Raw genomic sequence first — 27,609 nt, forward strand, 5'->3', positions numbered from 1 at the left:
TCAAGGAGAGCTTTGGAAATGGTTCAGCTAACACATTTACAACAATGTTAGTGTTTTTTGAGCAAATGCATGTTCCCTGCCCAGATAAATGGCTTTACACGTCATTTTCTAAGTTGCATAAGACTTTTGCACAGTACTGTACATAGAAAAGCGCCCGTTCCAAAGGATGTAGCTCGGAGCCTGTAGCAGGCATGTGTGTAGTTGTATGATTAAGAGCCTGTATCTGGTTACACAATGTATTGAGACAGGAGCTATTTATGGTTAATCCTCACAGTGCCCATGTTTGAAGAGCTAATCTGATGACAGAAGTCACCGTCAAACGGGGTCACAAACAAAGATGAGCGGAGCTTGTTGCTTCGCCTTGGATTATGTAGGCTGCACATGCCCACGTACAAATAAACTTCTGAAAGTGAAGTCTGAGCTAATCAGACTCATTGCCTTCACATCTGTATCGCACCATCATGCATGTCACAGCCATTTATGTCAAAATACTGTAGGCCCAACCGGATCCATGAGGATGAGGTCGACATAATTCCTATCAAGGACAAATAACTGACATTTATCTCATTTACGCCCCTCTTTCGCTGCTGTTGAGGATTATGCACTTAATTACCTCATTGGAGATCGCTGTAAAATCCAAATATAACATAAGTAAACAAGTGCCACGTGAGCACTGCATGAAATCGGGCCTATTGTTGCAATACTGTAATTATAATTATAGCCTATAGGGGGCAAAAGTGGACAAATCACAGGATGCAACTTTAAATCTACAGGAGTACTAAAGTTTAAAGGAGTATTCAGCTTGATCTGCCACATCTTTCTTAATGTGCAAAACTCAGCGACCACCCTTCATTTATTTAATTTCCAGGCAAAATGGTCATAAAGCACAAGTTGTTCAGGAAAAAAAAGCAGAAAAGACAACAAAAATTACATGGAAGCCTCACAGCTAAATATAGTATCAAAGGTTCTATTATTTAGTTTGTCCACACTTCACCTTTATTGAAGCCTCTATTAGTTTGAGGAGACTTACTTTCAGATTTTCCAAGAAATCTGTAAGGATATTTTTCCACACCTCCAAATCTCAATCTTAGAAGTTGGTGGGAATCTAGAGTGGCCTTCTCACAAGGGAAGGATGAGCAGAAACACCTGTGGATTTCTTCAGATCTGAAGCAAGAGTGGAGCTTGGACTCTCTCAAAGATGAAAGATTTAAATGCTGTTTACCTGATGGGGACAGTTTTGGTAGTCTACTAGGTCTTGCAGGTGGTTGTTAGGAGTCATTGTTTGCAGATATCAATCTTTTTTGAACTCCAGTTTTGGCACCTCTTGCTTTTTCCACTTATTTTCCTGTAACTTTCCTTCCTTTCTTATGCAAGTGGATTTTCTTTTATCTAATTTATCTCATATCTAAATCAAATGAATAGTGGTCTCTGACATTTGCACAATGATATATATTTCATTGATTAAGCTTCAGCATCTGCCCATTGGCTTGTATTGGAAGTGTGCCTCTGCTCAACAGGTTTTTCTGTTTTTATAATTATGTGCAACAAATATTATGTTATGTTAAGTATTTATTGGTCATACAAGGGAAATTCATCATTTTGCTGCCTAACTATGCCCAATCTGGGAGCAGCACAGTGTCCGCCTACAAAGCAGCGCTAGCTGGGGCAGTGGAGGGTGAAGTGTCTTGCTCAAGGGCACAACCAGGTATACCTAGTCAGTCGTGGATGCATCAATATTATTGTCTGTGGTAATGAACCGTGTACTACAGATATGGCACATAAAGATTAGACTGAGCGATGCTGAAGTATTCCTTTAGTTTATTATTCGTAAAGTCAAATTCAACAAGAACCAAAGTAGCACACTGTCTCACTTCTATGTGCTAAAAATGGACTTGAATTGGTCAAATATCATTTATAAAGTGTTAGCAAGTGCAGTGTGTGTGTTTATTCACAAAGCTTTACTACTTCAATGAATAAGAGATTGATGAGACAGGAGGCTAATAAGACATCAGCTTTTCTGTTCAACGTCTGTTCAAAGTCTTTTGATAGCAACAAATGTCAACATGCACACTGTTCTAGCAAACAGAGGCTTTTATTGTTACTGCTGCAAATCTACATCTAGGACAAAGCATTTGGCTGTATTTTCCAAATATGTTGAAAAAAATCACTCAGCTCTTTTTATCTAGTGATAATGTAATAAGAACATTGCACATCAGTGTGTCTAGTACATATGCATGTATGAGTATGTGTTGAACATATACTGTAGTGTACATTTGCTTCTGTGTGTGCATAAGAGAGAGGGAGAAAAACAAAAAGGGGAGGAAAAGAGGGGCGGAGAGTCAGTTATGTAAGCCTCGCTGGATGAGTCATTTTGCTCGTCATTAAGACACACTGCAGTCAGATTTTTTTCTCTTTTCTCAAAGAGCCTTGAGTAATCTCAGACTGAGGCAGGGTCTGCTACGTGTGACCTGATTAAGCAAGTGCCCCTCATGCTCAGCAAATGACCTTGGACACCTCTAGACCCCAATGAGGAGGTTGAGAAACCATGGATAATATAATATAATATAATATAATATAATATAATTATTAATACTAATAATTAAATACCTAATTCATTGCAGTAAAAGGGTCTATATCACAGAAAAAAAAACACTTTCTTTAATTATAGAGTTTGATGTAGTATGTAAACATTGTTCAAGTTCTGCACAATTGCACAAGGCTAAAGTTGGCTTCTTTTTCATCAGAGCCTCAAAAATGTGTTACTCTTGAAATGATGCAGCAGACATTCTGGGCCAGAGTGGTAATGACAGAGATGGCATTCTTCCTAATATAAGTGAGGGTACCATCAAAATGATTTTGAAGCTATTATTTTAACGTAAACGTATTATATAATGTCACTTTAAGTTGAATCAGAACATTTATACGTAAGGCTAACTTCAGCTTTGACACACTGACAGAGATGAATTTATTACAGTGCTTTGCTTGGTTACTAAGAACATGAGCTGGAATAAACTGGTGTTATGCCTATTATCAGTATATTTTGTGGAATTGCCAGTCACACCTGGCAGAAAACGGTGTCCTTTCATATGCTATCAAAACATTCCTCTACTTGCTACTGCTACTACTTTCAGACTTACTACTTTGGGCGAGCTTACCAAGCAAGCTGGAAATTTTCTCCAGTCCAACACATCCCAACATGAGCCTGACCCGAGGCTCAGTGTTGTACGTAAAAAATGGCCCAAATCCGTTCCAAAATCTGATATTTTATTGGTTAGGTAGCAGACCTCTACTGACCAATTGAGCTGCAAAAACAACCCATTTTCAAGTCTTTATCTTGTGGTGTTATAAAAAAACCAGCACATTTACGTATATATGCCTATTTAGCCTACAGCAGTTTAGCTCTGCCCTTTTACATGGATATTATAAGGAGTGTTTCATCCTGCACTTCTTGTATGAGATGCATTACATGAGAGCCAATCAGAACAAAGCTCATTTACATATTTACATCACTGTTTAAGTCTAAAATAAAATGGTCATGCAAAAATGAATTATGATGTTTTTGTTACAAAAACCCACACAAATGTCTCATATGGACCTGAAAGGAAAAAAATAAAATAAAAATGCACGGAAAATGTAGGAAATAATGACAACATTACAAATTCCAATTTTTATATATTAAAAGAGACCCAATAATATACTATCCTGAACAAAGCATTGAAACATTATGGTTTATGTAAAAAACCCAAACAATTAATTAAATAAAGTACCAAATATATTTTGTAGTTAATTAAAAGAATCGACATATCAGTGCAATTATAAATTATGGAATACACAGAAAAAAAAGACTCAATAAAGTACATGCTAGCCTGAGATCACAAGGAATTCTACAAATGGCTCACGGATAACCGCAATAACGATGGAAGAAATCCTATCTGTGCTCTCTGATCAGTTCAATCTGAACCCCGGGTCTTATCAGTCTAAATATATTCTAGTTCCTCAGCTGTGTGGCTATCTCTGACCTGGCCTGTGTTTACTCAGAGAAAAGACAGACGCTGCCACAGGCCATGACATCCTGATTAGCGTTCCTCTGTCATGCACCTCATTGATTGACCTACAGCGTGTGCAGCTGATTACTCAGTCACGTGACGGCACTAAAACCGATCTATTCAGCCTCAGTAACCAAAGGTCTAGTGCGAGTATCATGTAGACATACTATATTCTCTTATGTATAAGTGACTTTAAAAGCCTTTTCAACCTCTCTGCCACATCTGCCACATTACCATAGACAATAATTTTGATTTGTTTTCCTGTACTTATTAAAATATAAATGAATAAATGAAATAAATAAATGCAGTAGATGGAGATTAAAAGGCTCATATCCTACCTTTTTCTTGGATTTTATTATTTCCCCAGTTGGCCACATATAAAATGAGTAAAGTTTGATTTACCAAAAACAGTCGCAGTTCATTTTTATGTGACTTTTTTCCAAACTCTCTTTATCCCTCAGAATTAAACAGGCTGTACCTTTGAGACATATTTGTAATGAGCTCAGGTCTACTTGTATTGTGCCTCATTAAAAAAAGCAGTCCAAGCTAAAACACTCCCTAATAACTTCAGTGTGAATGGGCAGGGCTAACCTGCTGTAGGCTGAATAGATGTATATATGTAAATGAGTGTGTTTTTTGACATCAAAGAAACAATTCAAAACAGGCTGCTTTTATAGCTTAGTTTCGCATGTATGAACTGCATGGACTGGAAAGTGAATGATCTGTTTGGAAATTTTAGCTGTTAGTTTCTATACTATATCAAACACTTTTATTTGAAAAAAAATGGTGAGTGTTCAGTGTTCCATGATATGGGCTCTTACTGCTGAAAAACAGTGGGAAATTTCTTTAAGTATCAGTGCTGTTATTCAGTCATAGTGGGGTTTGATTTTGATTTCTTTTAAAGCGAAGTTGAAAGATTTAGATTTACCATAGGTTTAATTTTTAATTAAAAAAAAGTTTATTCAAAAGTTGTCCCACATTTCATGTCACTGCCAAAACACAGAGTTTTAGTCTGTAGGCGGAGCCTTATTTTAGCCAACCCCCTGCATTTCAGTGCAAGAAGTGAGACTGCATCCCTGTCCCTCATGGCCACATGGTGAGCAGTTGGATCCCATTTGAAGTAAATGTAGTCTGAAAATCAGTGTGTAACATTAAGAATTGTCACTAACAAAACACAGATTTTCTACAATTAGGAAAATGTTTTTGAGTTTTAATGACAAATATGATGATTTTATGTGTGTACAACTGTTCAAAGCTGTGTTTGCTAGCCATGTACTGGCTAGTGTTTTTGAGTTCTGCTCAAAATGAGCTAAAATTGTCACTACCAAAACAGTTACTACTGAAACATTTGGTTTCAGTAGTGTTATGATTATTTTGTTCGTGACAAAATGGAATGTTCAATCATTTGTCGGAAAAAAATAAACATAACTAAAGTATAGTTTCACTGAAAGCAAAAGGATTTTAGTCTGAAGTCCAAGTCATTGAAAAGTCCAAAATATGTATATGTATAAATATGTGTACATGTATTTCCTTGTATCCATAATATACGCACAATAACAGTCAATACATGTGATGCCTGAGCACTGAAATTCCATTTTCAAGTCAGGAGAGGGCGCTGTCCCAAAAATAAAAGCTTAGAATGTTTGTCCCCTCTATTTTGTGAAAACATCTGAAAGTCACTGTAAAGGTGGGCAGAACTTTTTTATTTTTCTGGTCATTATAATGTTGTGTGAACCATGTTGGGGCAAGTTGGCACATGTGGCCTAAGGAATGAACTAACATTGGCAAAGACTGACTGAAATTCTATTCATCAGTTTTCAACTGAGATTTTAAGGTTTAGTTTGCTGATAATTTGGTCATCTTTTCAAATTGTATAGTGGGATATACATCACAGAGAATGAAAACTGTGGCAACCAACCCCTACAAAGTAGGGATTTCCCTACAACATACAACACGTTTTAAGGGATCAAAGTGGTCGTAAATTCAAAAGGACCATGAAAGAATTTCCGTCCCTCAGTCATCTTTTAAAGGCTGATTCAATTGTTTAAACAATGCAGCCTTATGAAAACTGAGATATGTGACCGAAGCACGACTCCAGAAGCGAACACTTCCGCCTCAGTGACATCATATGAGTAGCATCCAGTTAAGATTACGAAGCTTAACACAGGAACTTCTCTGCGGAGCCACACTCTTCTGAACAGCTTAGAAGCCATATCATATAGCAACACTATGTGTTTCATGAGGCTTGAACATTTTTTGCCCTTAGGCACATTTTGACCCCACAAGTCATGCTGAAGTGGACATTTCTTAAATTCACCATCATGTTGTGGCATAGTACTGTGCAAATATCAGAGACCACGATTCATTTATTTACTGAGTCAAAATCAGTCATTAAGTACAATTTTTGAGGAGATAATCCACTTGTACAAGGAAAAGGAACATCAAGTGAAAAAACAAAACTGGAACTGAGTAAATACATAAAGGCTACAGAGAAAATGGGACTCCTAACAACCGTGCAAGACCTGGTAGACACCAAAACTCCCTTCATCAGATAAATAGCACTTAAAGCTTTCATCTTTAAGAGAGGATAACCCCATATAGAAAAAATATATGGACGTATATGTGTTTTTATATATTTAAAATACATTTAAAATCTATTGCAATCCATGTAAAAATGTTGTTCAGAATATACTGCCATATTATGTATTTATTTTAAATGTATGGGAAATTTTACATGTAGAAATGTACCATAGAAAAAAATAAATATGGGTAAGTGTATTCATAAGCTACATTTGAAAATGCATGAAAACAGCCAAAATACTGTCTAATGCACTTTACAGATTGGATAACTTTTGGAACGAGTTTGTATTCCAGTATTTTAATTTTAAATAGTAGCAAATGAACCTTTAATATGGCAAAAGAAAGTGTTGTAGGTATTGATACTCTGTGAAAATGCAGTTATGATTTGACATCTTGTTTATTTGAATGCATTTTGTGTGACTGCTGCTTTACTACGTATGTACATGTAGTAAAGTTAATGCAAAGTACAATGCAAAACCCAGGAGTCAGTTCCATTAATTCTGTTCATGTACATTTAGTTATGCCTGTAACTTTGGTTGAAACTACATACAATTGAAAAAAATCTGACAACAAATACAAAACAAATACATTTTAAAAATACAATCAACAAATACATTTTTGGCTATTTTCATATATTGCAAAAATATATTTGATAAATACATTTGGAATATGTTTTTTTCATATGGAAAATCAAGCTGCTTCAGATCTGAAAACAGGTGTTTCTGTCCATCCTTCCACTGTGAGAAAACAACTCAGCGCTATAAGTCGGAAAGGATGTGTAGCTGTCAAGAAGCCTCACTGAGAAAAGGAGACAGACACATCAAACAAAGCAGCTGCTGGTGTTTTCACAAAAATATACTGACCACCTCAGAGTCCAGACCTCAACATCACTGAATGTGTTTAGGTTTACTTGGATCATGAGAAGCAGAAAATGCAACCAACTTCTAAAACTGAACCCTTTATAGGAGTGGAAAAATATAACCCACAGATTTCTTTGAAAATGCACAACTTGTCCTCAATGGCCATTTTGACTGGAAATAATTAAAGGTGGTCTCTGATTTTTGCTCAGTACTGTAAATCCCTGTGTGAGTGATATTCTTACCCATACGTACTGAATCATACTGTGATAAACATTCAAGTCAAATTTTACTCTAGCTCTTTTGTGATGTTCTTTGTTTTGTTTTTTTCTTTAAGAGAAACGTATGTTTCTGACCAGCAACACTCTGACTTCATCTCTACTTTCTCAGTGATCTTCGTCACAGAATTAACCCAATTTTTTGACACTAAGAAAAAAAGAAGAATGCCATGCGTGGCACCGGATGGAGAGTTTGGCCTTCACTCTACCAGCCTCTAGCACCAACAGATGGCAGCTACGCTCCTCTCCTCCAAATTCCATGTATCTTTGCCTTACTCATGACCCAGTAGTCTGTTTGCCTACATTTGCAGATTGGTATGGGGGCAGTGCCACAGAGGAACTTCTTTTGGTTTTCCAAAGAAACTTTCAGGTGAGTTTTCTGATTCAGAAATGAACCTGAACACTCTGATCTAGATTCAGAATCAGTACTATCGCTACTACTATTTCCCTCTTACCCCAAATGTAGTTGGTCTGTCAAGACATGTTTGGTGTCTGAAGTGTGGTTCTTTAGTTTTAGCACTGGAGCTACAAGGATAATGTAGCTAACAAGCAATGGAAGCTTACAGCCATCAGTTAGCACGGTACAAACTACATGCCTCAATCATCCCACACTTCTATTATTGAAAAAATAAAGAAAATATATGAAAAATGGACTGTGATATGTTGACAGTCATCTCTAAACACATTACTTATATTGCAATATATTCTCAAACACAAGTGGAAATTTATGTTTTTTAAGAAATGTTTTTGACATTAAAGAGTTGATTTCAAAATTTGAGAAAGTTAAGTATTTGGTCTGTTGCTCTGTTATCTCTTCCTAGAATCAACAATAAATTCATCTATTATTTTTCGATATAACAAGTAAAAACAGTTCAATATTGTGGATGGAATATTACAAAAACATTAAAATACTACAAGTAAAGACAAAGAAAAGACACCCAAATATATCAAGAGGACAGTTAGGAACAGCTATCAACTCAAAAACTGCAGAGATGACGTTTAGAAACAAAACTCTATAAGAAACATTTCAGCCATTCAACTTTTAAAGTTAGTGCAGTTCCTTACAACTCCAAATAAAACAATACTTTTATCTGTTATGCAGATGTATAACAAAATATACTTGTTCAGAATATTTTGCATATACTCGAAAAATGCATATTTGCACATATATTTGAGTGACTTTTCTTGGGTCATTTTTAAATATTTAAACACATTCTAAAAATATAAGTTAGAAATATATTTAAAATATGTCGTTTTTAGCTAAAAACAGTGGTAGAATTTGAATCCTCAGTTTTTGTTCTACCCTGGCACCTCCTACTCATATTATCTATAGGTGTTTCTTAATTGTCACATTAAAATGGTTATATATGCTCTACTATTTGTCTTGAGGATGAAATCACATTACTTGTTCCCATGCTTATACTAGTGTTGTTTCTGTTTTGACCTTACCTGTCAGCTCCTGAGTTTATTATTATGGAATTACCTGCTTGTGTTTTTGACCAGGGTGGCACAGTGGATAGCGCTTTTGCCTCACAGCAAGAAGGACCTGGGTTAGATTCCCCAACCGGGTGACTGGAATCCCCACTGTGTGGAGTTTGCATAGGTTTCCTCCGGAGATGTGAGCTGGAGATGCTGAATGTGTCCGCATGCCCTGTGATGGACTAGTGACATGCCCAGGGTGTTTCCTGCCTTCTACCCAATGACCGCAGGGATAGGCTGGAGCACCCCCTGTGACCCAGGAGGATAAGTGGCTTAGAGTGTGTGTGTGCGAGTGTGTTTAAGCTCTCTACCTGTATTGACCATGGTTTATGGAAAAGCCTCAAAAAAGCACTACACACTACATCGAGAGGGGGGAACACTCAGGGCCTTTTAGGACTTCAGAGAAGGCCTAATAATTTCTCTACGTCTATAATATTTAGTTAATTTTGTGAAATAGCATCATCATGCTTGAAGTATTTAAACAGTAAGCACTGTACTGTTCTTATCTCACTCTTCATTTTTGGTTGGAAACAAAAGGGTGAAATACCCAACTGAAAATTTCCAATCAGAGTTTTATCTCTCTGTGAGTGCTGCACTGTACAGCCTCAGCAGAACATATATAATGCTAGCATTAGTATAGATAGCTCCAGTGTTGGGGTCATTACAGGTTACTAATAACCTCTGTCCCAAAATGCAATGGGATTATTTCACCTATTGCTTTCTGGAAAAAGTAAAGCCTAGTGCCTCAACTAATTTAAAAAAGTCCATAATTGATCAGCCCCATTCCTGTCTTTTGTCTAGAGATCCACAAATTACTAAATCTGCCTCTCCTGCCCAACAAACTCTCCCATTGGTTAGAACTATCAGATTTACCACCAACATAAACTGGAAATGAGAATGTTCTTTTACATGTTGCATGCAATTACACATTTCTACCAGAGAGGTCTCCAAATCCCTAAATGTTATATAGTGTAGTTTCAACTAGGCTTATTCTGTCTGAGAGCAAATCCAATTTCACATGTAAATTTGACTTAAATGAACAGAGACATCTAAAAGATACAGTAATAGAGTTATTGTCTTATATGGTTATGCTACATTGTATTTCCTGATCTCACTATTAATTATCCTTTCAGAACGTATCGAATGAGAGTGTATTTAAATGATTTATTTACTCATGTGATTTAAGTTTATTAAAAATGGAGATGCTAATCAAGCTATAGCAAATGTAATGTAACATTCCCAGTAAGCACTGGGGGACCAGATAATGACAAGTTTTTAACACTTTTTGCCACAGTTTTGTCCTGTTAGCATTGTGATTGTACACTTGGTATTGGTGTCTGGTATCAAGGCAGCAGAACTGGAGTTCTGGTATCAAGGCAGCTTTACTTGCTATTATTATCTATAATGAGCACTTTTGTGTGACTTGTTAAAGAAATTGGTTAAATTTAACCAACACTGGTGTAAGCATTTGTACCTACATTTTACAGTGGTGCCGCCACGGTGGTCTCTCGAGTGAGAATTTCTGGTTTGTCCACATTTTGATGGTGTATTTTGAAGGTGAGAGGAACTTTTAGAGGCGTGCTGTTCTGTTTTTGTTTTCTTCCATTAGTTGGTGAATGCAGGAGTCAGGCAGAGAGCTAGCATTACTGCTACACTACTGCTGGATCTTTTGAGGAGGACAACAGGCTAAAAGCTTCAGTTAGCAAAATAGCTGGCTAACTGAATTTCTTACTGTCATTTTAAGATAAGTGTTGTGATGTTACCACAGTAATAGCCCACTGGCGATGTGACATTATCACAATATTGGAAGTTGTACAATATAATACCAGTATATGCCACATGTGATTAGCGCTTTTATTGTTCAGTGTTCAGTAAAAGTCACATTCAAGTTTATTCCCCACCTGGATATTTCCGTTTCTAACAGCTAACCTGACACTTACCTCAGTTTGGCTTCTTTTCTCTGACTGAAATGGTTAAAAAATTGTCTCTGGTGTTCATTTTGTGCAGAACAAAAACTGCATCATTGTGTTATTTACGATTTTGTTTAACAGCCGAGATGCACTAAAGCTAGCTTGGTTTTGTTTATTAACGTATAGCTCAGTGGCTAGGCTAGCAGTCAGGATTGGTTGAAACTACAGGAATTTCAAATGGCTGTGTGATGTATTTATGTAAGGCATGCTGGGCCTTGTAGTGAGAAATCATCTGATGAATGAAAACATGAAAATGGCATAAAATTGTGAATTCTGTGAAACTGATGAGGCTGCAAACTCTAGTTTTAGGCCAGAATGTTCCTTCAAGCTATGCCTTAGTGTCACAGCTTCAACCAGAAGATAGAAAGGCTGTTTCTTCCAGAAAAATGTTTCTGTCAATAATATTCAATGTCTAAAAACACAATTATAACAGGACTCCATCCATATAGATAACAAACATGAACGATAACACATTCTTTCTTCATTCACTCTTCATTCTCTGGTCCTGTGATCCAAGGTCCAACCTCACCTCTGGCGGCTTTGCTTCATAAGTCGAAGCAAGTCAAAACTGAATTCAAAAGCTAAAACCTGCACAGTGTGGCCAATGATGATGTGAACTTCAGTTCCTAGCTATTTCCAGAACACTGGCTCAAAAGCAGCTGTGACATGGTCTAATTGTAAGGCTATGTACTGAATGCGGTGAACAAGTCTTAGCCCACAGCAGATGTTCTCCAGCTTCTCCCACTGAGTTGCATCTCAAGGCCAAGGTTTGGCTATTTGTGCTTCGTCAGCAATGACATAATTCATGCTTCTCTTCCCAGGATGACTGTGAACAAGGACAAGATAAAACCTCCATATAGCCAATGCTTTACAACTTAGCAAAGCAAAGTTTGATGGAGCAAATAAATTTGCATTCTGCCTGTATGTTTGGGGACACCTCGTGTTTTAAAATGATTAAAATCAACTTGAAATTAAAATGGCCTTGGTAGCTGCTTCATGTATTATATGAAGGCAATGTCCCCACTTTTGGCAATGTAGTTCCTAGTGGTTATTTACAGTCATATAAACAAGGATGTATACAGTACTTCACAAAAAGAGATCACCCTTCATTCATCTCCAGTCAAAATGGCCATTAATGGTCAGTAGAACATACATTTAACCACAAAATACACAGAAGCCTCAACAGCTAATATAATATCAGATCTTTCAGTATTTATTGTGTCCATTCTTTGCTTTCATTACAGCTTCTATTCTTTTCAGGATACTTGCTTTCAATATTCGAAGTAATCTGCAAAAATGTTATTCCACATCTCCAAAGTTCAGTCTTAGAAGTTGGTTGCATTTTCTGCTTCTCACAATCCAAGTAATCCAAACACATTCAGTGATGTTGAGGTTTGGACTCTGAACACCAGCAGCTTATTTGTTTGATATCTCCCTTTTTGTCTATTTCCTTTTCCCCATGAGGGCTTCCTGTTTGTACTTTATGGCTGTTTTGATGAGAAATTAAATACCTGAAGGGTGGTCTCTAACTTTTGCACAATACTGTAGGTGTTGTTGGTTATATCATAGCTACTTAGCAAGGTAATGCAAGACCTGAATAATTTAAACTATAATATGCTTTATATGTTACTTAGGCAAATATTTCATGTGGTTTGGTCAAGAAAATAAACATTTGAAAGTTATTTTACAAGATATCCTTAAAACCCAGCTAAGTCGGTGCTGTAGAGGAAGTGCTAAATGAGAAGTAGAGCTACTCTCATTCTTTAAAAGAAAGAGCAAGAGAGACTCATTTCACTCCTCTTGACAGAGTCTTTCATGATAGTGTTATCACACCATTATCAGGAAGCTCTCTCCAATCTTCACATTGCTACACTCAGAGCTGAGACAACTTATCATAGCTTGTCTTTAACAGGCAAAGTGGGTTTTCTTTCTGCCAGATTTCACCTCTCTTGTCTGTCTGCTTCAATATCTTCAAGTGAAGTACTATCCTTGCACGGAACCAGCACTGTCCTCCTGTACAAAGACTTATTTAGCCATATTTAAGGGAAACTTTCACACAAAATATTGCTAATAATTAAGTGGAGCATTGTGTAGAGGTTCTTTAACCCCTTTTCACAATAGCCATAAAAAGCAATTTCCACCTGGTTTGGAGGCCCCTTGGTTGAACTATGCGTTTTTTTCTTTGTGAATGTTGAAAGGTGGCCTGAGTGAAATGATGTAGAATCATCATTTTCCAATCACTGTGCAAAAGATACACTATTATTGTTTTGTGTTATTTCAGCTCTCACCCCCCCCCTTTCGCTCCTTATTGCTCACTAGCAGTTTACCCAATAACAGTTTTTTAAATTTTCTTTATTCTGTATTCTTTAGGTAATGGTTTATTCCACTAGAATTGATACTACTGCTACTGTTTACTTGTTTGTAAATAAAAACCATAGAAACATTAGGGAACTTATCTTTCAAACTAGTTAGCCACTTTGTTGCTTGCTGCCTGTGCCATGATCTAGCAAAACAGCTAACATTTCAGCCTTTACCATACTACAGGATACAACACATGGACTATCATACCGAATTAGTTCAAACCGGAGGCCTACCATCAAAATATATTAAAAAAATATAAAATGTATAACTTTTTAAAAATAAAATTAATATTTAAAAAATTATATATTTATTATTAAGTATACAGATATTAGATAATTACAAGGATTCTATTATGATCGATTTAAACTTATAGTACTGAGACAGTAATAAGCTAAATATATACAAAATCATCATTTATAGGGTAGTGCCTATTGGCTGTCCCAAACACTAAGCCCTAAAATTTCAACTTGTGAAAATAATAATTTTTAAGATCTTTTTTTTTTAAAGTGAAGTTGAAAATGTTCAATTTATCAGGAGCATATTTTTACTTTTTTTCTTTTTTCAATGTTTTTAAAACATCTTTTGGATTTCTTTTAAAGCGAAGTTGAAAATTTTAGATTTATCATGAGTTTAAATTTTAAATAAAAAAGTTTATTCAAAATATTCTGTCCCACATTTTCATATCATCATCAAAGCTGTGTTTGCTAGTCATGTGCTGAAGTTCATGTGTTTTTGAGTTCAAAATGAGCTAAAATTGTCACTAACAAAACAGTCACTACTGAAACATTAGGTTAAGTTTCAGTAATGTTATGATTGTTTCGGTAGTGACAAAATGGAATGCTCAGTCATTTATTTTAATGAAATAAACATAGTTAAAGTATAAGGTCACTCAAAGCAAAATTATTTTAGTCTAAAATCCAAGTCAGTTAAAAGTCTGAAATGTATTTTCAACTCTGACTTTAAACCAGTTTAGTAGAATGATCCATGTACATCAGGGCCATTTGATGATTAACATAACTGCATGTATTGTAGTGCAAAACAATGCAGATTCAAGCAATACTAACACTACAGGTCCATTTCATGTATATGTACACATTTGTACAAAAAGAAGGAGGAAAATCTTATGGGAAATGTGAGAGACAGGAAAATGCTTCCAGCTAGAATTTGACCTAGGAGGGTTTCAAATGTGCACTGCCAGCAAAACAACTGAGTAAAGCCCTGCAGTCACTCTGCTGTTTGTCTGGAAAGATGCAAGAGTGAATCCTCATATGAATCCTCTGTGTGTACTAGTCTTGCCAACTAGAGGTGTGAATGCAACTAAAATCTATTTTTAGTGTTGCATAGTTTTGTATTTTTGGTCTTTTTTAATTATAGCTTCAATATTCCACCAGAATTCAAAGGTCTATTTTCAAGTTTATCACAAATCTAAAGTACTATGTTCTCTGAAACAGCTTTCAATGATAGTTTGGTGGAAAAAAAAACTTCTCTCACAATCCATGACATACTGTTATCTATAAAAATGGACTATAGAACATGTTTCAAAAAGTCTGTTACAGCTGTTTTAGCTATGCTACATATTTGTGTACATTTTTATAGACATAGGATAGATGACTTTTTGACTTTATGCAAAATTATTTTTGTAGGGATTTTATTGTAGCAGGATGGTTGTCAAAAAAATACAGAGTGCTTATAATATTGAATATATTTTCCATTAAATCTGCCACACTAATAATGTTACACTGAGTCTGTTTACAGGCATTTAATAATCTGATAAGTGCAGAAAATCAGACTGTAAGTAATTTGTTCAGTGTGTCCACATGCGTTTCAGTAAATAGATGTGAAACCTCCAGGTCTTCATGAGTCTGGAAATAATTGGATTTATTGCTTTGTAAGCAGCCAACAAACTCACAGAGAAAGAAGGGCATAATGTATAAATCAATGCCAAACTTTATGCCATATCTTTATTTTTTAAATGTGGAGTCACTTTACCTGCAAAGCAGTAGGCATCATCTAGAAGATAAAGAATTATCAAATTCTTCATTTCTTGAAATCCAATAACAGCCTTTATCTGGTCTAAGAAATCATCTAAGAGTATCCCGTTAACTCGACCACTTACATATGCACTCATTGTCATTCCAGCTACAACAGAGGATAGCTGTGTAAGTGAAAAAGCATGGCATGCACACTGATCTGTGCCAAAAAATAGTCTGTATCAGTGTGCAGCAGCACTTATTGAAGCAGGTAGCCTAACAGCAACTTCACTACCTTTTATTTGTGTCAACATTAACGTAATTATAATCTATCTATACTATAAAGTGTTCATATTTATAATTCCTGATTTAATGTTGACATTCAAAGCATTAGTCATCATAAAAATATGCTAACTTTTGTCATTTGTTGACCTAGTTCTATGTATGAAATCAGCAACATTTATGTGTGGTAGTATTGTATGTAGGGTATAGCCTTTGATGTTGCCCCCTCCCCCCAGCAATATTTACTTGTTAGCTTCATAGCTCCAGTGCAAAACTAAAGAAGCAATTTTCACACATCAAACATGACTGCACTGACTTTACTGACTTTACTGATGGAAAATGTGTCTTTCAGCCAACGGTCACTTTAAAATTACCCTGGGAGGTATTTTTGTTTGTGGCTCTGAGTCTCGTGGGAGCTGAGGAGTGAGTTGGTGGCTTCGGAGGGAAGTGGGCTGTTCGTGGTTTTAGTGATCTCGGTAGGCCATATGGCTTTACAGATGTCAGACTCAGAGCAACAGGAAGCCAAAGGGGCCACAGAGCACGTGAGAAAAAAGCTAACCACACCTCTATCAGGAGTGGGAATTATTCGAGTGCACAAAACCATTCAAGCCAAAAAGTTCACTCGAGTCAGTAATCATCAGTTGTAAGTGAAAGTTAACCGTTGGTTTAGTTGTTAGTTATTAATCCTAAAATTTATTATTCAATAACTACTTTGAAACTAATGTCAGTTCTGTAGTTTGTGAGAAACTGAAATGTAAACATATTTACAGATCCTAAAAGTATTCCATGTAGTAAAAGTGGTACATTACATTAGCTACATTTCCATCAATCTCTGTGCAAATTGCATGTGATAAACTGCAGCTTGTTTCTATCACACTGACTTTTAGTGCTTTGAATAATGACATCATTTCCTGCAAACAGCTAGTGTTTGACATGTTTCCATCTCTAATTTCATGTTTGTCACAACCATTGTACCACTGGCTTCCCTGATGTCCCATAACCTACTGATAAGAACATACATTGGTTTCTGTTTTATAGGGCACTCTCTGGCCATATTACAGAAGCCATAAGGAAAAAGGAGAAAAAAAATTTAAAAAATGCATACCTAAGTCTACGTTCCACTTCATTTATTTTTTCTGCCAGTATAACATACCAAAAACAGGCCAAAATGTTTCTAGCATCATTAGCATCATTAGCTATCAAACACTTAAAAAAAAATCCTTCACAATTTTTTTCTATTACTGAGCTAAAACAAATGGATAACGTACAGAAAAAAACACTGGCTAAGAGTTAGCATGGTGCACCAGCTTTGACCAGGAGGCAGCTATTTTTTCCTCCTAACCCTTTGTAGACCCAGGTGAAAAAAGCTAAGTGGCTAACAATTATCATGCTATACCTTCGACCCCAAGGGGGCATCTGATTTTTTCCCCATTATCTTGTGAGCCAGGTGAAAAACATGACTGGGGGGGTTAGCCACTGTTGTTAGCCTCCATTGTTGTTTCACCTGATGCCCAAAGGTTAAAAAAATCAGCTGCCCCCTTCGATCATGAACCAAAACATCTAAAAATGTTTCATTTTTCAGAGAAAAGTACACAAACATGCAGTGAACTTGGAAGGGAGTCTAATTTGAATCTTACGAGTGAATGCACTGATTTTAAGCTTGGTTTGAAAGTGAGGCTGGAAACAGCGAGACTTGAAGCGTAAACAGAAATCACTTCCACGCTGAGAAGTGTTTAGGCTGAATATGGAGAGAAAACACAATTCAGTGCACCAACACTGCCAACACAGAGGGACTTTTCTGTAGCACCATTCATGAATATTCACACTTTGTTTCTGTCTTATGAAGCCTTTATTATTATGTCTTAAGTGCAAACAAATTATTCATTTATACAAAGCTCTTGAAAAACCTGACATAGGAAAATACAGTGAAGGCACCAGGTGGCATTATGACTGGCATGTGGTTTGGTTAGCATCTGTAGTCGACAGTCATCCATAATTTTGAAAATGTTGGCTTTTTTCTACTGCCTTCTAGTGGCCATTCTGCCAGCAGAGAAGGGACAGACTTGGATATTTTAAACTGACGTAATCAAATAAATCACTTTACCCCATAACTCTGCTATCAGATGAACCAGGACACTGTTGGCTCTCTGCTTGAGAGATGTTGTGACTTTTGTGTTGAGCTGCTAGTGAGGAAAAGAGGGATGAAAGGGGAGGGTTGAGAACCCCCTACTGTGAGAAATACCTCTCAACAAAGATGGCTGTAGCTTTCAGACATCAGAAAATTGTGTGTAACTGCCACTGTAAAAATACATATAAGACACATTTTCAAACACATTTCCATAAAAAAATCCATCAACATTACTAAAAAACAAAACAAAAAAATGCATAACTGAGGTACCTCTAAAACTCTAAAATTTCATTTTATGAGTACTGTAAGAAGAAAACATATTTTTTCTTAATAATTGTGGACTATTTCTTTCAGCCCATTCTTGACCAGATGTTTTTACAATGTAAAGGGCAGCTAATGTTTTTTAAATTGTGTAATAAAATAGTTTCGAATTACAAGTGATGAGGTTTTGATATGATAGCGATAATGCTTTGAATATACTTGATTCACATGTGTACATCATTTCCACATCAATAAAAACAATTACATCAACACAATTATTGTCACAAGTATTGTAATGCTATAAATAGCTAAAATACAGCCTGTGAATAATGATGCTCTGCCAAAAAGGAATGGCTGATTGTCACCTTAAATAACATACACAGCTCACTTTTTATTTCAATGTCCCCATCATTTCTGATCTTACACGAAAATATGTACTAGAAATACATAAACATAACTATAGAGGCTGCCCTAGAGTGGAATCACAAGATTAAGGTTCAATGTGAATAATATAACATCTTGAGTCTAATGTTCTGAGCCCTTTATTAGTCCTTTATCTCAACTAGGACTGTCACAATTACTTTATTAAACTTTATAACTCATTAAAAAAAACCTTCAATGAATCAGCAATGATTAGTTGACACTGTGGCGTGATGATAATGTGTATTTTAAATTCTCCTTCTGATCCCTCATACAGTATGAAACAGAGCCTGATGCCCATTCATAAGCATTTTCCTGCACATTTTAATGCACAACTACTGTATATTTGCTTAATATAACATATTGGAAGAACAAAAACATAAAATGTAGCCTGTCCAAACATTATGGCACATGTTTTATTTGCATTATGTTAAATTCAGCAAAACAGTAGAAATGTGCACTAAAATGTGCAGCAAAATGCCACATTTAAGTTCTCAAATCATGAAATTTTACTGCAAATGTGTTCAAACCTGTATACATATTAAGTCTTTTAAGGCCTCCTGTGTTTTTTAAATAAAGTACTTTGGAATCTAAGAAAGTATGCATAATTTGTAACTGTCCAGTAAAGTCATTTTTTGGTCTTGATTCTTTGATTAATCACCAAAATAATCAGTAGATTAATCCACTACTAATACAAATGGGAATGACAGCACTAATTTCAACCATTCAAGAAGGCATTCACCATCATCTTCAGTTATCTAGTCTGTCCAGCTGGAAAACGTCAGAAGTCGGAGCACTGAAGTAGAACTGTCCGCTGGACGGCTGACCCTCAAGCGGGCTACTTACTCTCAGTGTCCTCTCAAAGTCTAATAGCTGCCCCATGAAGTTGAAATTCGGGGAGATGCTGGATTTCTTCCGTTTGACAAAGTCGTAGGCGTCGTTGAGGGTTAGGTTGAGCTTCTGCATGAGGTACGCCACAGTGACGGTCACGGAGCGGCTGATTCCTGCCAGACAGTGCACCAGCACGCCACACTGCTTGGACCGAGCTTCATCTGCAAGTCAAAGAAAAGGACTCGATACTTAACCAACAGAACATGAGAGTTTATTATCATGAATAACCTTAAGTGTGTTATTGCTTTAATACAACAGTATTGCAAAGTAAAGAAAAAAAGGAAAGCAAATAGGCTTCCAACACTGCACAGAACACTTTGAATCAGTCAGACTGTGTTGTTAGATCTGTTGCATAAAAACACACAGTCATGAGAACAAAATCCCCCTTTGCCTGACAGTTTCACTTCACTAACCACCCACATACAGAAATCACACAGCTTAACATGTGTATTTATTTTTTCCACTAAAACCTATTTGCATTCCTAGAAACTGAATGGTGACACTTTGTGAACAGCCTGGTTTAATACCTGTCTACACATTCACTGTGTTTGACCCTTAGAAGTGTAGATTTATTACTGTCATTATGGTATACTATTAAAATTTTATTACATAACTACATAATTAATTACATTGTTAGTTATGTTCTGAATTGCATTTCACATGAGATTTACATTCTATATTGACACATTTGGGTCTACACTCCCAGGTTGTTTCTAGGATAGGAATTCTGGGCCAGTATCGATATCCAATATTTTGCATGAACATATCTGTTGATGCTGATGTATACACATATTTATATTGTAAAAAATTATAACAAAATAAATATACATTAGCATTACAGAGAAACGTAACATTAATTTATAGAGGCTTAAATATGTAGTTACAAAAATAAAATGTTGATATAGGTTGATGTTTTCAAACAAAAACATGAATAGAGTGCACTTGATGCATGGCAGCCTTTCACTTATATCCCTCCTCCCCCATCCCTCTTCACCCTACCATTAAACCTCAGCATTTACAGACACTAACAACTTTCACATACAATGGAGAATGCTTCAAGCTGTGTTAGAAAATGTATGTAGACCTCCAGAGCTTTTTGAAAATCTTTTGCACAATATTTCAGAGATCTAGGGCCCAGGTAATCGTATAAAGGGGCCCAGACATCATACCACTGGCTGATTTCAAAGGGGAATTCCACAGATTTTTCAAAAAATCTGCATAATTAAACGGTTGAGTTGTAAACAGAGTAATTCAAAGTGGTTTGGTGTGAAATGTTCTGTTCTAGAGAAACTTGCCAAACCAGAATTGTTGCTAGAATTGTGATAGTTTATTGCCTCTAAAAGCTCCATCACAGAAAGTTATTACATAAAAAGGTTAGATATATGCTACCTGGTGTCTGACGCATTGTTTTGAAATAGTTTTGTGGAAAGTTCTGGCTTGAAGTCTATTCTAATCCATTTATTTGAATACATTTATAGGAAAACAGTTCCCAAACAAAACATATTTTTTCAGATTTCAGATGATTATTTTACCATCATCAACATTACATAAAAACTCAGAATACACATAACGGTTTCACTAGTGGTTTTGGATAAGAAATAAAATGGCTATATTTGTGTTGTAGATAGCATGACTCCTGGTTCCTATCACCACCACTGTAAAGAAATCAGAGTCTGTAAGGTTGTCTGCAATGAATCACTTCACATCAAACCACTTTAAATGACTCTGTTTACATTGCAAGGCATGAATTATTTAGAAGTTTTGAAAAATTGGTAGAATTCCCCTTTAAGCCCAATGTGTTAGATACTCCACTGGCATGAAAACAAATTATCATGCTATTCTGGCAGCGCTGGAGGATTATCAGTGATTGACTTCAACAATATAGTTTTGGGGGCAGCAAAAGTCAGCAAAGACATCATTATCTGTTGAAAGATCAAGATCAGTCTTGCATTTCTGCAGGGCTGTCTCAGTTTTAGCTTTAGTAGTTTCAATATGTGCTACATAGTAACGTCCAATATTCTTGTATTAAATAATTTGGAGACATAGCTTCAGTAGCACAAGCACAATGGCTTATCACAGACACCGTGACACTGACATAACAAGCATGGCATGATTGTTTTCATTTCTTATAAACAGCTTGTCAAATTAGAAAAAGGTGATATCACAGCCTTTCACAGTCAAGCGATAATATACAGAAATCAGGCCTAACAGGAAGAAAATGGCTCATATTCCCACACAACAGGAAAGGAACAAGTAGACATATGGTGTAGATGCTGAGTGTTGCTTACCAATGAAAGATATAGCCTCTGGAAAAAACTGACACAGATTTTGACTCCAGTGGTCCACAATGGGGATCTGTTTGTACCTGAAATGGCCATCATGCTCAAACACATTGGGCAGATTGGGGGTCACATTCAGAATGTACTTGATGTTGTGTTGGCCGAGCACATCCAGGTTGGCTGCGTCTTTGGCACAGCCCAGGTAAAGGTAGGGTAGGATCTGGACTGGAAAGGCCGGCTGGTTGCTGCACAAGGGGCTGTCCTCAAACTCAGTGGAACTGCACGGGTCTCGATCCGATTCTCCATCAGAACCGTCCGAACCGAGACAGAGGCCACCGAGTCCGAGCACTGGCAGTGACGGAGAGGAGTCAGCAGTGGAAGTGTGCAGAAATGTTTCACAGTGCTCAGGATACTCCGTCTGGAACTTGACAAAGCCTCCTACACAAAAGAACAATGATAAATGACAACAGATTCTCAAAAATGACTAATTGATTCTTAACAGCATTAGGTTTAGGATTAGGATTAAAGACAGAGTTAGGATTAAAGTGGTGATATATGGATGTTACAGACTTGAATGTTGAATGTAGCTATGATGAAGCTACACTATGTATGTTTCAGGGATTTGGAGACCTGTCTGGTTGTAAGTGAATTACCTACTATTGTCATCTTTATCAGTATAATGTTGATTTTGCATTTGCGACCTAAACATCGAGCCGGACCTTTTTTGTGAGCCTGTACGTGTGACATTTACAAGTAAGACCTATGACATGGTCTGAAAAACTCTGATCCGACACCTCTGACTTTTAAATTGCTATGTCAAGCTTTACAGGGCAACTCAAAGTGCACACACAACATATTTAACCTGTTTCATTTTCCTTTATCCAGCATATTTCAATTTGAACAATAATCTTTCATAGTGCAGCTTTAAACACATACAGTGAACATCCAAAGATATTTTTACCAAACATAACAGGAGGTTGATAAGAGTCTCATTTAGGTTTTGGGCTGAGGGTAAAGTGAGTTTTAGAGAGGTTATATTTAGAGTTATTAAGTTTAAGGCTGAGGAAAAGTTAAAGTTAACCACATATTTTGTTGAATATAATTAAATACATCTACAATACATTATCCAAAGTGTTTACTCAACCTGCACATCAAGGTAAAGTCGACGCTGGCCGAAATGAAAAATGTATCGTCACTATCTGTTGTAAAAATGCCTTCTTGCCTCTTAAAGCCTCTACATTGAGATTTCAGGGAAACCTCCTTCTGATCTTGAAGGTGGAAGTACATTTTGAAATACTGTAAGTATTTCAAGCTGGGTGATTTCAACTAAATGATTCATTTAACAAAGAAAAAAAAGTACAGCCATTTTATTTACTATCCGATTAAAGACTACTGCCCCTACGTGTGTTTTCTGAGTTTTTAAGTTTTCTTTGGGGACTATTTTGTCTTCCACCCTGCATGCCCCTCTCCACTATGAATGATTCAAAAAGTATATTAAAATAATATATATATTAAAACGTTTACATATACATCTCTAAACCATTATAAAACAATGTCTCAAGCAACACATCCATAACCATTTCATGTAAAAATTTCAGAGGCATTAAACTTTTCAGACGTCTGGTTCCTATCACCACCACTGTGAACAATTCTGCCTTGCTAAGTTTCTCTAGAACGGAGCATTTCACACCAAACCACTCTGAATGACCTTGTTTACATCCCAGTGACTGAAACTGTGCATAAATTCTGAAAAAAAAAAACGATGTTCCCCTTTAAGTGAAGGTTAGGACTAGTTTAGAGTTGTGAAGTTCAGGCTGAGGAACAAAGTTGACATCATACAGTCGCTCGTCTAGAGTGTACAAGTCAGAATAACTAACAGTGAATGAGGAGTAGGTTACCTTCGAGGAAAAACGCCTTACATCCATCATCCCAGAGCTTCTGGAGGACCAGAGCGAGCAGAGAGCCGCTGTGCTGGAGCTCCGCGCTGGACTCATCATACAGAAGCACGGTGTCGGTCCTGCAGCGCCTCAGGAACTTCTCCCTGTCCTCTTTATTCGGGATCACGGCTCGGATGGGTAAGTTCCCCTTCCTGAACCTCTTCAGCAGGATCCCGGGGATGGCCAGGCTGATGGCTGTCTCTATCCGGGCTGACTGGTAGAGTCTGTGGGGTCGACAGTCCAACAAGAGCAAGGAACCGGAGTCCAGCTCCATCTGTAGCCATTCCGCGCTTTTGCTGGCCATCACTGAGGGCTAGACGTCTCCAAAAGCTCGCAGATCATCCTCGTGTGGTGGTTTGGGTGTTGTTTATGATTTATATACTCGGTAAGGGTTTAGAAAGCGAGGTAGTTGCAGTTAGACCTCTGAAAATGAAACCACTCGCTTTTCGTTGTGGACATCACGCCGTTAGTCTTGGTCTGATAGTTTTAATGAAACGTCCCACACACAAGTTCAGCTTAACTGCACAGCACACAAACTAGCTTTTAGCCACCACGTTAAACAGCACAGACACATGCAGTCAGTGGGAGGAGTTAGTATCTCCACCCAAAATGGAAAACATTAAATTTGCATTAGTTTTGTATGGAAGTCCGGAGAGGCCATGAGCTTTTGCCATTATTTTTCTGGATTGTTATCTTGAGATAACGAGTTAATTATCTTGTGATCTCAAGATAACAACTTTTGTTATCTCAAGATAACAGGACAATAAACTCGTTATTTCAAGATAACAACTTTGTTATCTCGACATAACAAGATAATTAACAAATTTGATGCTTAAAATAACAACTTTAATATCTTGAGATTACAAGATAATTAACTCTGTCTCAAGATAACAACTTTTGTTATCTCAAGATAACAGGATCATAAACTTATTATTTCAAGATAACAACTTTGATATATTGAGATAGCAAGATAATAAACTCCTTATTTCAGGATAACAATTTTGGTATCTCAAGATAACAATAATAAACTCGTTATCTAAAGATAACAACTTTTTTATCTCGAGATAACAAGGCAATAGACTTGGTATTTTAGGATAACCACTTTTGTTATCTCAAGATAATTAACTTGTTATCTCAAGATAAAAATCAAGAAAAATATAGCTACCTCATGGCCTCTCCGGACATCCATAGTTTTGGGGTCTGAAAGTGAATCTTTTCTTTCCGTACATGTTCTTATGTCACACTTTTAAAACAAGTAGGTTCTTTGAGGGTTCTTTAGTACAGAAAATTGTTCTATATAGAACCATGAACACTTAAAGAATCCTTTGTATGATTGAAGGGTACTTTGCATTGTGAAAGGGTTCTTCAGCGTGATGGAGACTGTGCTGTATATGGTTCTACATAGTACCTTTTGGAAAAAGGGCTTTATATAGCACCAAAAAAGGTTCTTCTATTGTGACAAGTTTGACATCATAACAACAGAAGGTTATACAGAACCATCCACAGCACATTCTCCATCAATCTGAAGAACAATTTTATGATGCAAAGAACCCTTTTTATCATTCAAAAGTTCTTTGAGTACTAATGGTTACATATAGAACAATTTTCTTTACTGAAGAACCCTTGAAGGACCATCTTTTTTAAGAGCATAGAAAAGTAACAATGAGCAAAAAGAAAGCATTGGTTACGTTGGTTCAGCACACCTTTAAAAAGTGGTTCTTCAAGTGTTCCTTCACAAAAGCAGTAGTTGACAAATTAAAGAACCATTTGAATGCATAAATGTTCCTGCATGGTTAAATGGAGTGTCCATTTAGACTGTTTATGCATTTTAGTAACACTTTTCATTGACATTTTAAATGTAGTATTTTGTAGTAACACTGTTTAATTCATTTTAGTATTAGCTGTTTTAGTATTAGCACTAGCTGACACTCAAAATTAGTATTAGTTTTAGCTATTTAGGCTGTTAAGAAGCAAGATACACCCTTAAAAATGTGGTTCTTCAAGGGTTGTTTAGTGGATACAGAACCGTGATAAAAAAAATTGTATTTGAATGTATAAATGGTTCTCTGCATGTGTATATGGTTCTTCTCTGTGATAGAAAACCTGTCATTCATTAAAGAATGAATTTACCATGTAGAACCATGCCATGTCAGAGAATCATTTTAAAACATAGGTTCTAGAGTTCTTCTCTATGATGAGGAACCTGCTGTGTAAAATTCTATATAGCACCAAAGAAGGTCACAAGCCTTTTTTATGCTATATAGAGTACATTTTAACAATAATGTACAAATATACACATTTTTAATCACTTCCTATATGTTTAGTAATACTAATTGATGAATTTTATAATCAGCATTTAGTGTGTTGTAAGTATTATTGCTCACTAGTACTCATGTTATTGTGAGCAACTGAAGTTCTTAAGAGGCATGGTAGGTTGACTAAAGTGCATTGTTAGTTGAGAATGGCCTAACATAGTTTGCCACAAAAGTTAATACTCTGGAAAAAACAGTTGCGTTCACCCACACTGACTGCTTTTATTATTTACTCTCCTAATCACTGATTCAAAGATCAAAATCAGATGTTTGCAGTTAAAGATGTTTAATTTCATAATGGATAAAGCAAACTAATAACAATAAACTAATAACGATATAGCCTAATAACTATACTACAATACTAATAACAATAAAAAAACTGCATATTTCCATACTGCTTTACCGGCTTATCCCAAAAGTGTTAACCTGTACTGACCTGACAGTTCAAATAAAACTATAAATATAAATATGAGTGAACCTTGCTCTATGATGAAATACTGTGAAAGAGGGGAGACGTATGAGTCTCTTTTCCATTCACAAATGTTTCACCGAGTTGCAAAAAAAATGATGAAGGATCTGCTCAGCAGGGGGATCAGATTCAGCCGAGAGATCAGTCCTGCACACCTTTCATTTCTCCTCCTGGGCTTCTGCTCAGTCCAACTTCACTAAGACTCTAGACCATGAAACAAAGGCCTAGGTTTCCTAACATATGTTACTGTACAGTGCATCAAATAAAGAAAAATAATTGTCCATACATGTTCCATATTCCCTTGGATGAAGCCATTATACTACTTTCATTATACTTTCTCTCATTATACCTTTCTGTGGGGCTTTTGATTGACAGTAAAATGTAAACATAACTGACAATCAGAAAGCAGCTGATGTACTGTGGGTTCTGTCTGTCTATCCATCTATCTATCCATCCATCCATCCATCCATCCATCCATCTATCTATCTATCTATCTATCTATCTATCTATCTATCTATCTATCTATCTATCTATCTATCTATCTATCCATCCATCCATCCATCCATCCATCCATCCATCCATCCATCCAATCATCTGACTTTTGTCTGCTTGTCTATCTGGTCTTTCCACAGTCTATTCCCAAATTTATTAGCAGTGTTCATTTTCCTTTTAACCATAATGATAAACATCATTTCTACCTGACCGTATCTGCAGGCAGACTTGGTCAAATCTGAAACATTACTTAAACATCTTGTCATGAACACAGCACCCATAATTCAGTCATCCTGTGGGCAGGATATCACAGATAAAGCTGTTTCTAGAGAGCAGGATGACAAAAACAGATGACTTTAGATTGCAGCTCTATCTGCCTTCCTGCTCACAGCCTACTGACCCAGCATGAAGATCATCTTCAGAGGGGAGGCTGGAGCCTTTTCACGGCCTGTTAAACCTGACAAGATGAAGCAGATGCTGTTGGCATGTCATTTTTATACATTTATCAGCATTTACTGTACATCCTGTACATTCAATGTTATGACTGCGACTGCAAATTGTTTGTGTTATGAGCTTCATTAACAGCTTCAACACTGT

At 36.4% G+C, this 27,609-nt stretch overlaps 1 protein-coding gene across 1 annotated transcript; it reads right to left on the reverse strand.

Moving 5' to 3' along the window:
• Positions 1-19,152: 19,152 nt before the first annotated feature.
• On the reverse strand, positions 19,153-24,259 carry LOC118822558 (dual specificity protein phosphatase 7-like). The gene is made up of 3 exons (XM_036591683.1): positions 23,701-24,259; positions 21,812-22,240; positions 19,153-19,684 (listed from the first exon to the last, which is right to left on the reverse strand). Exons 1-3 carry the CDS (start codon positions 24,041-24,043, stop codon positions 19,383-19,385), a joined length of 1,074 nt encoding a protein of 357 aa, XP_036447576.1. The 5' UTR covers positions 24,044-24,259; the 3' UTR covers positions 19,153-19,382.
• Positions 24,260-27,609: the final 3,350 nt, after the last annotated feature.

The sequence above is a fragment of the Colossoma macropomum genome, unplaced genomic scaffold (assembly GCF_904425465.1).
Source record: "Colossoma macropomum unplaced genomic scaffold, Colossoma_macropomum, whole genome shotgun sequence".
Classification (NCBI taxonomy): Eukaryota; Metazoa; Chordata; class Actinopteri; order Characiformes; family Serrasalmidae; genus Colossoma; species Colossoma macropomum.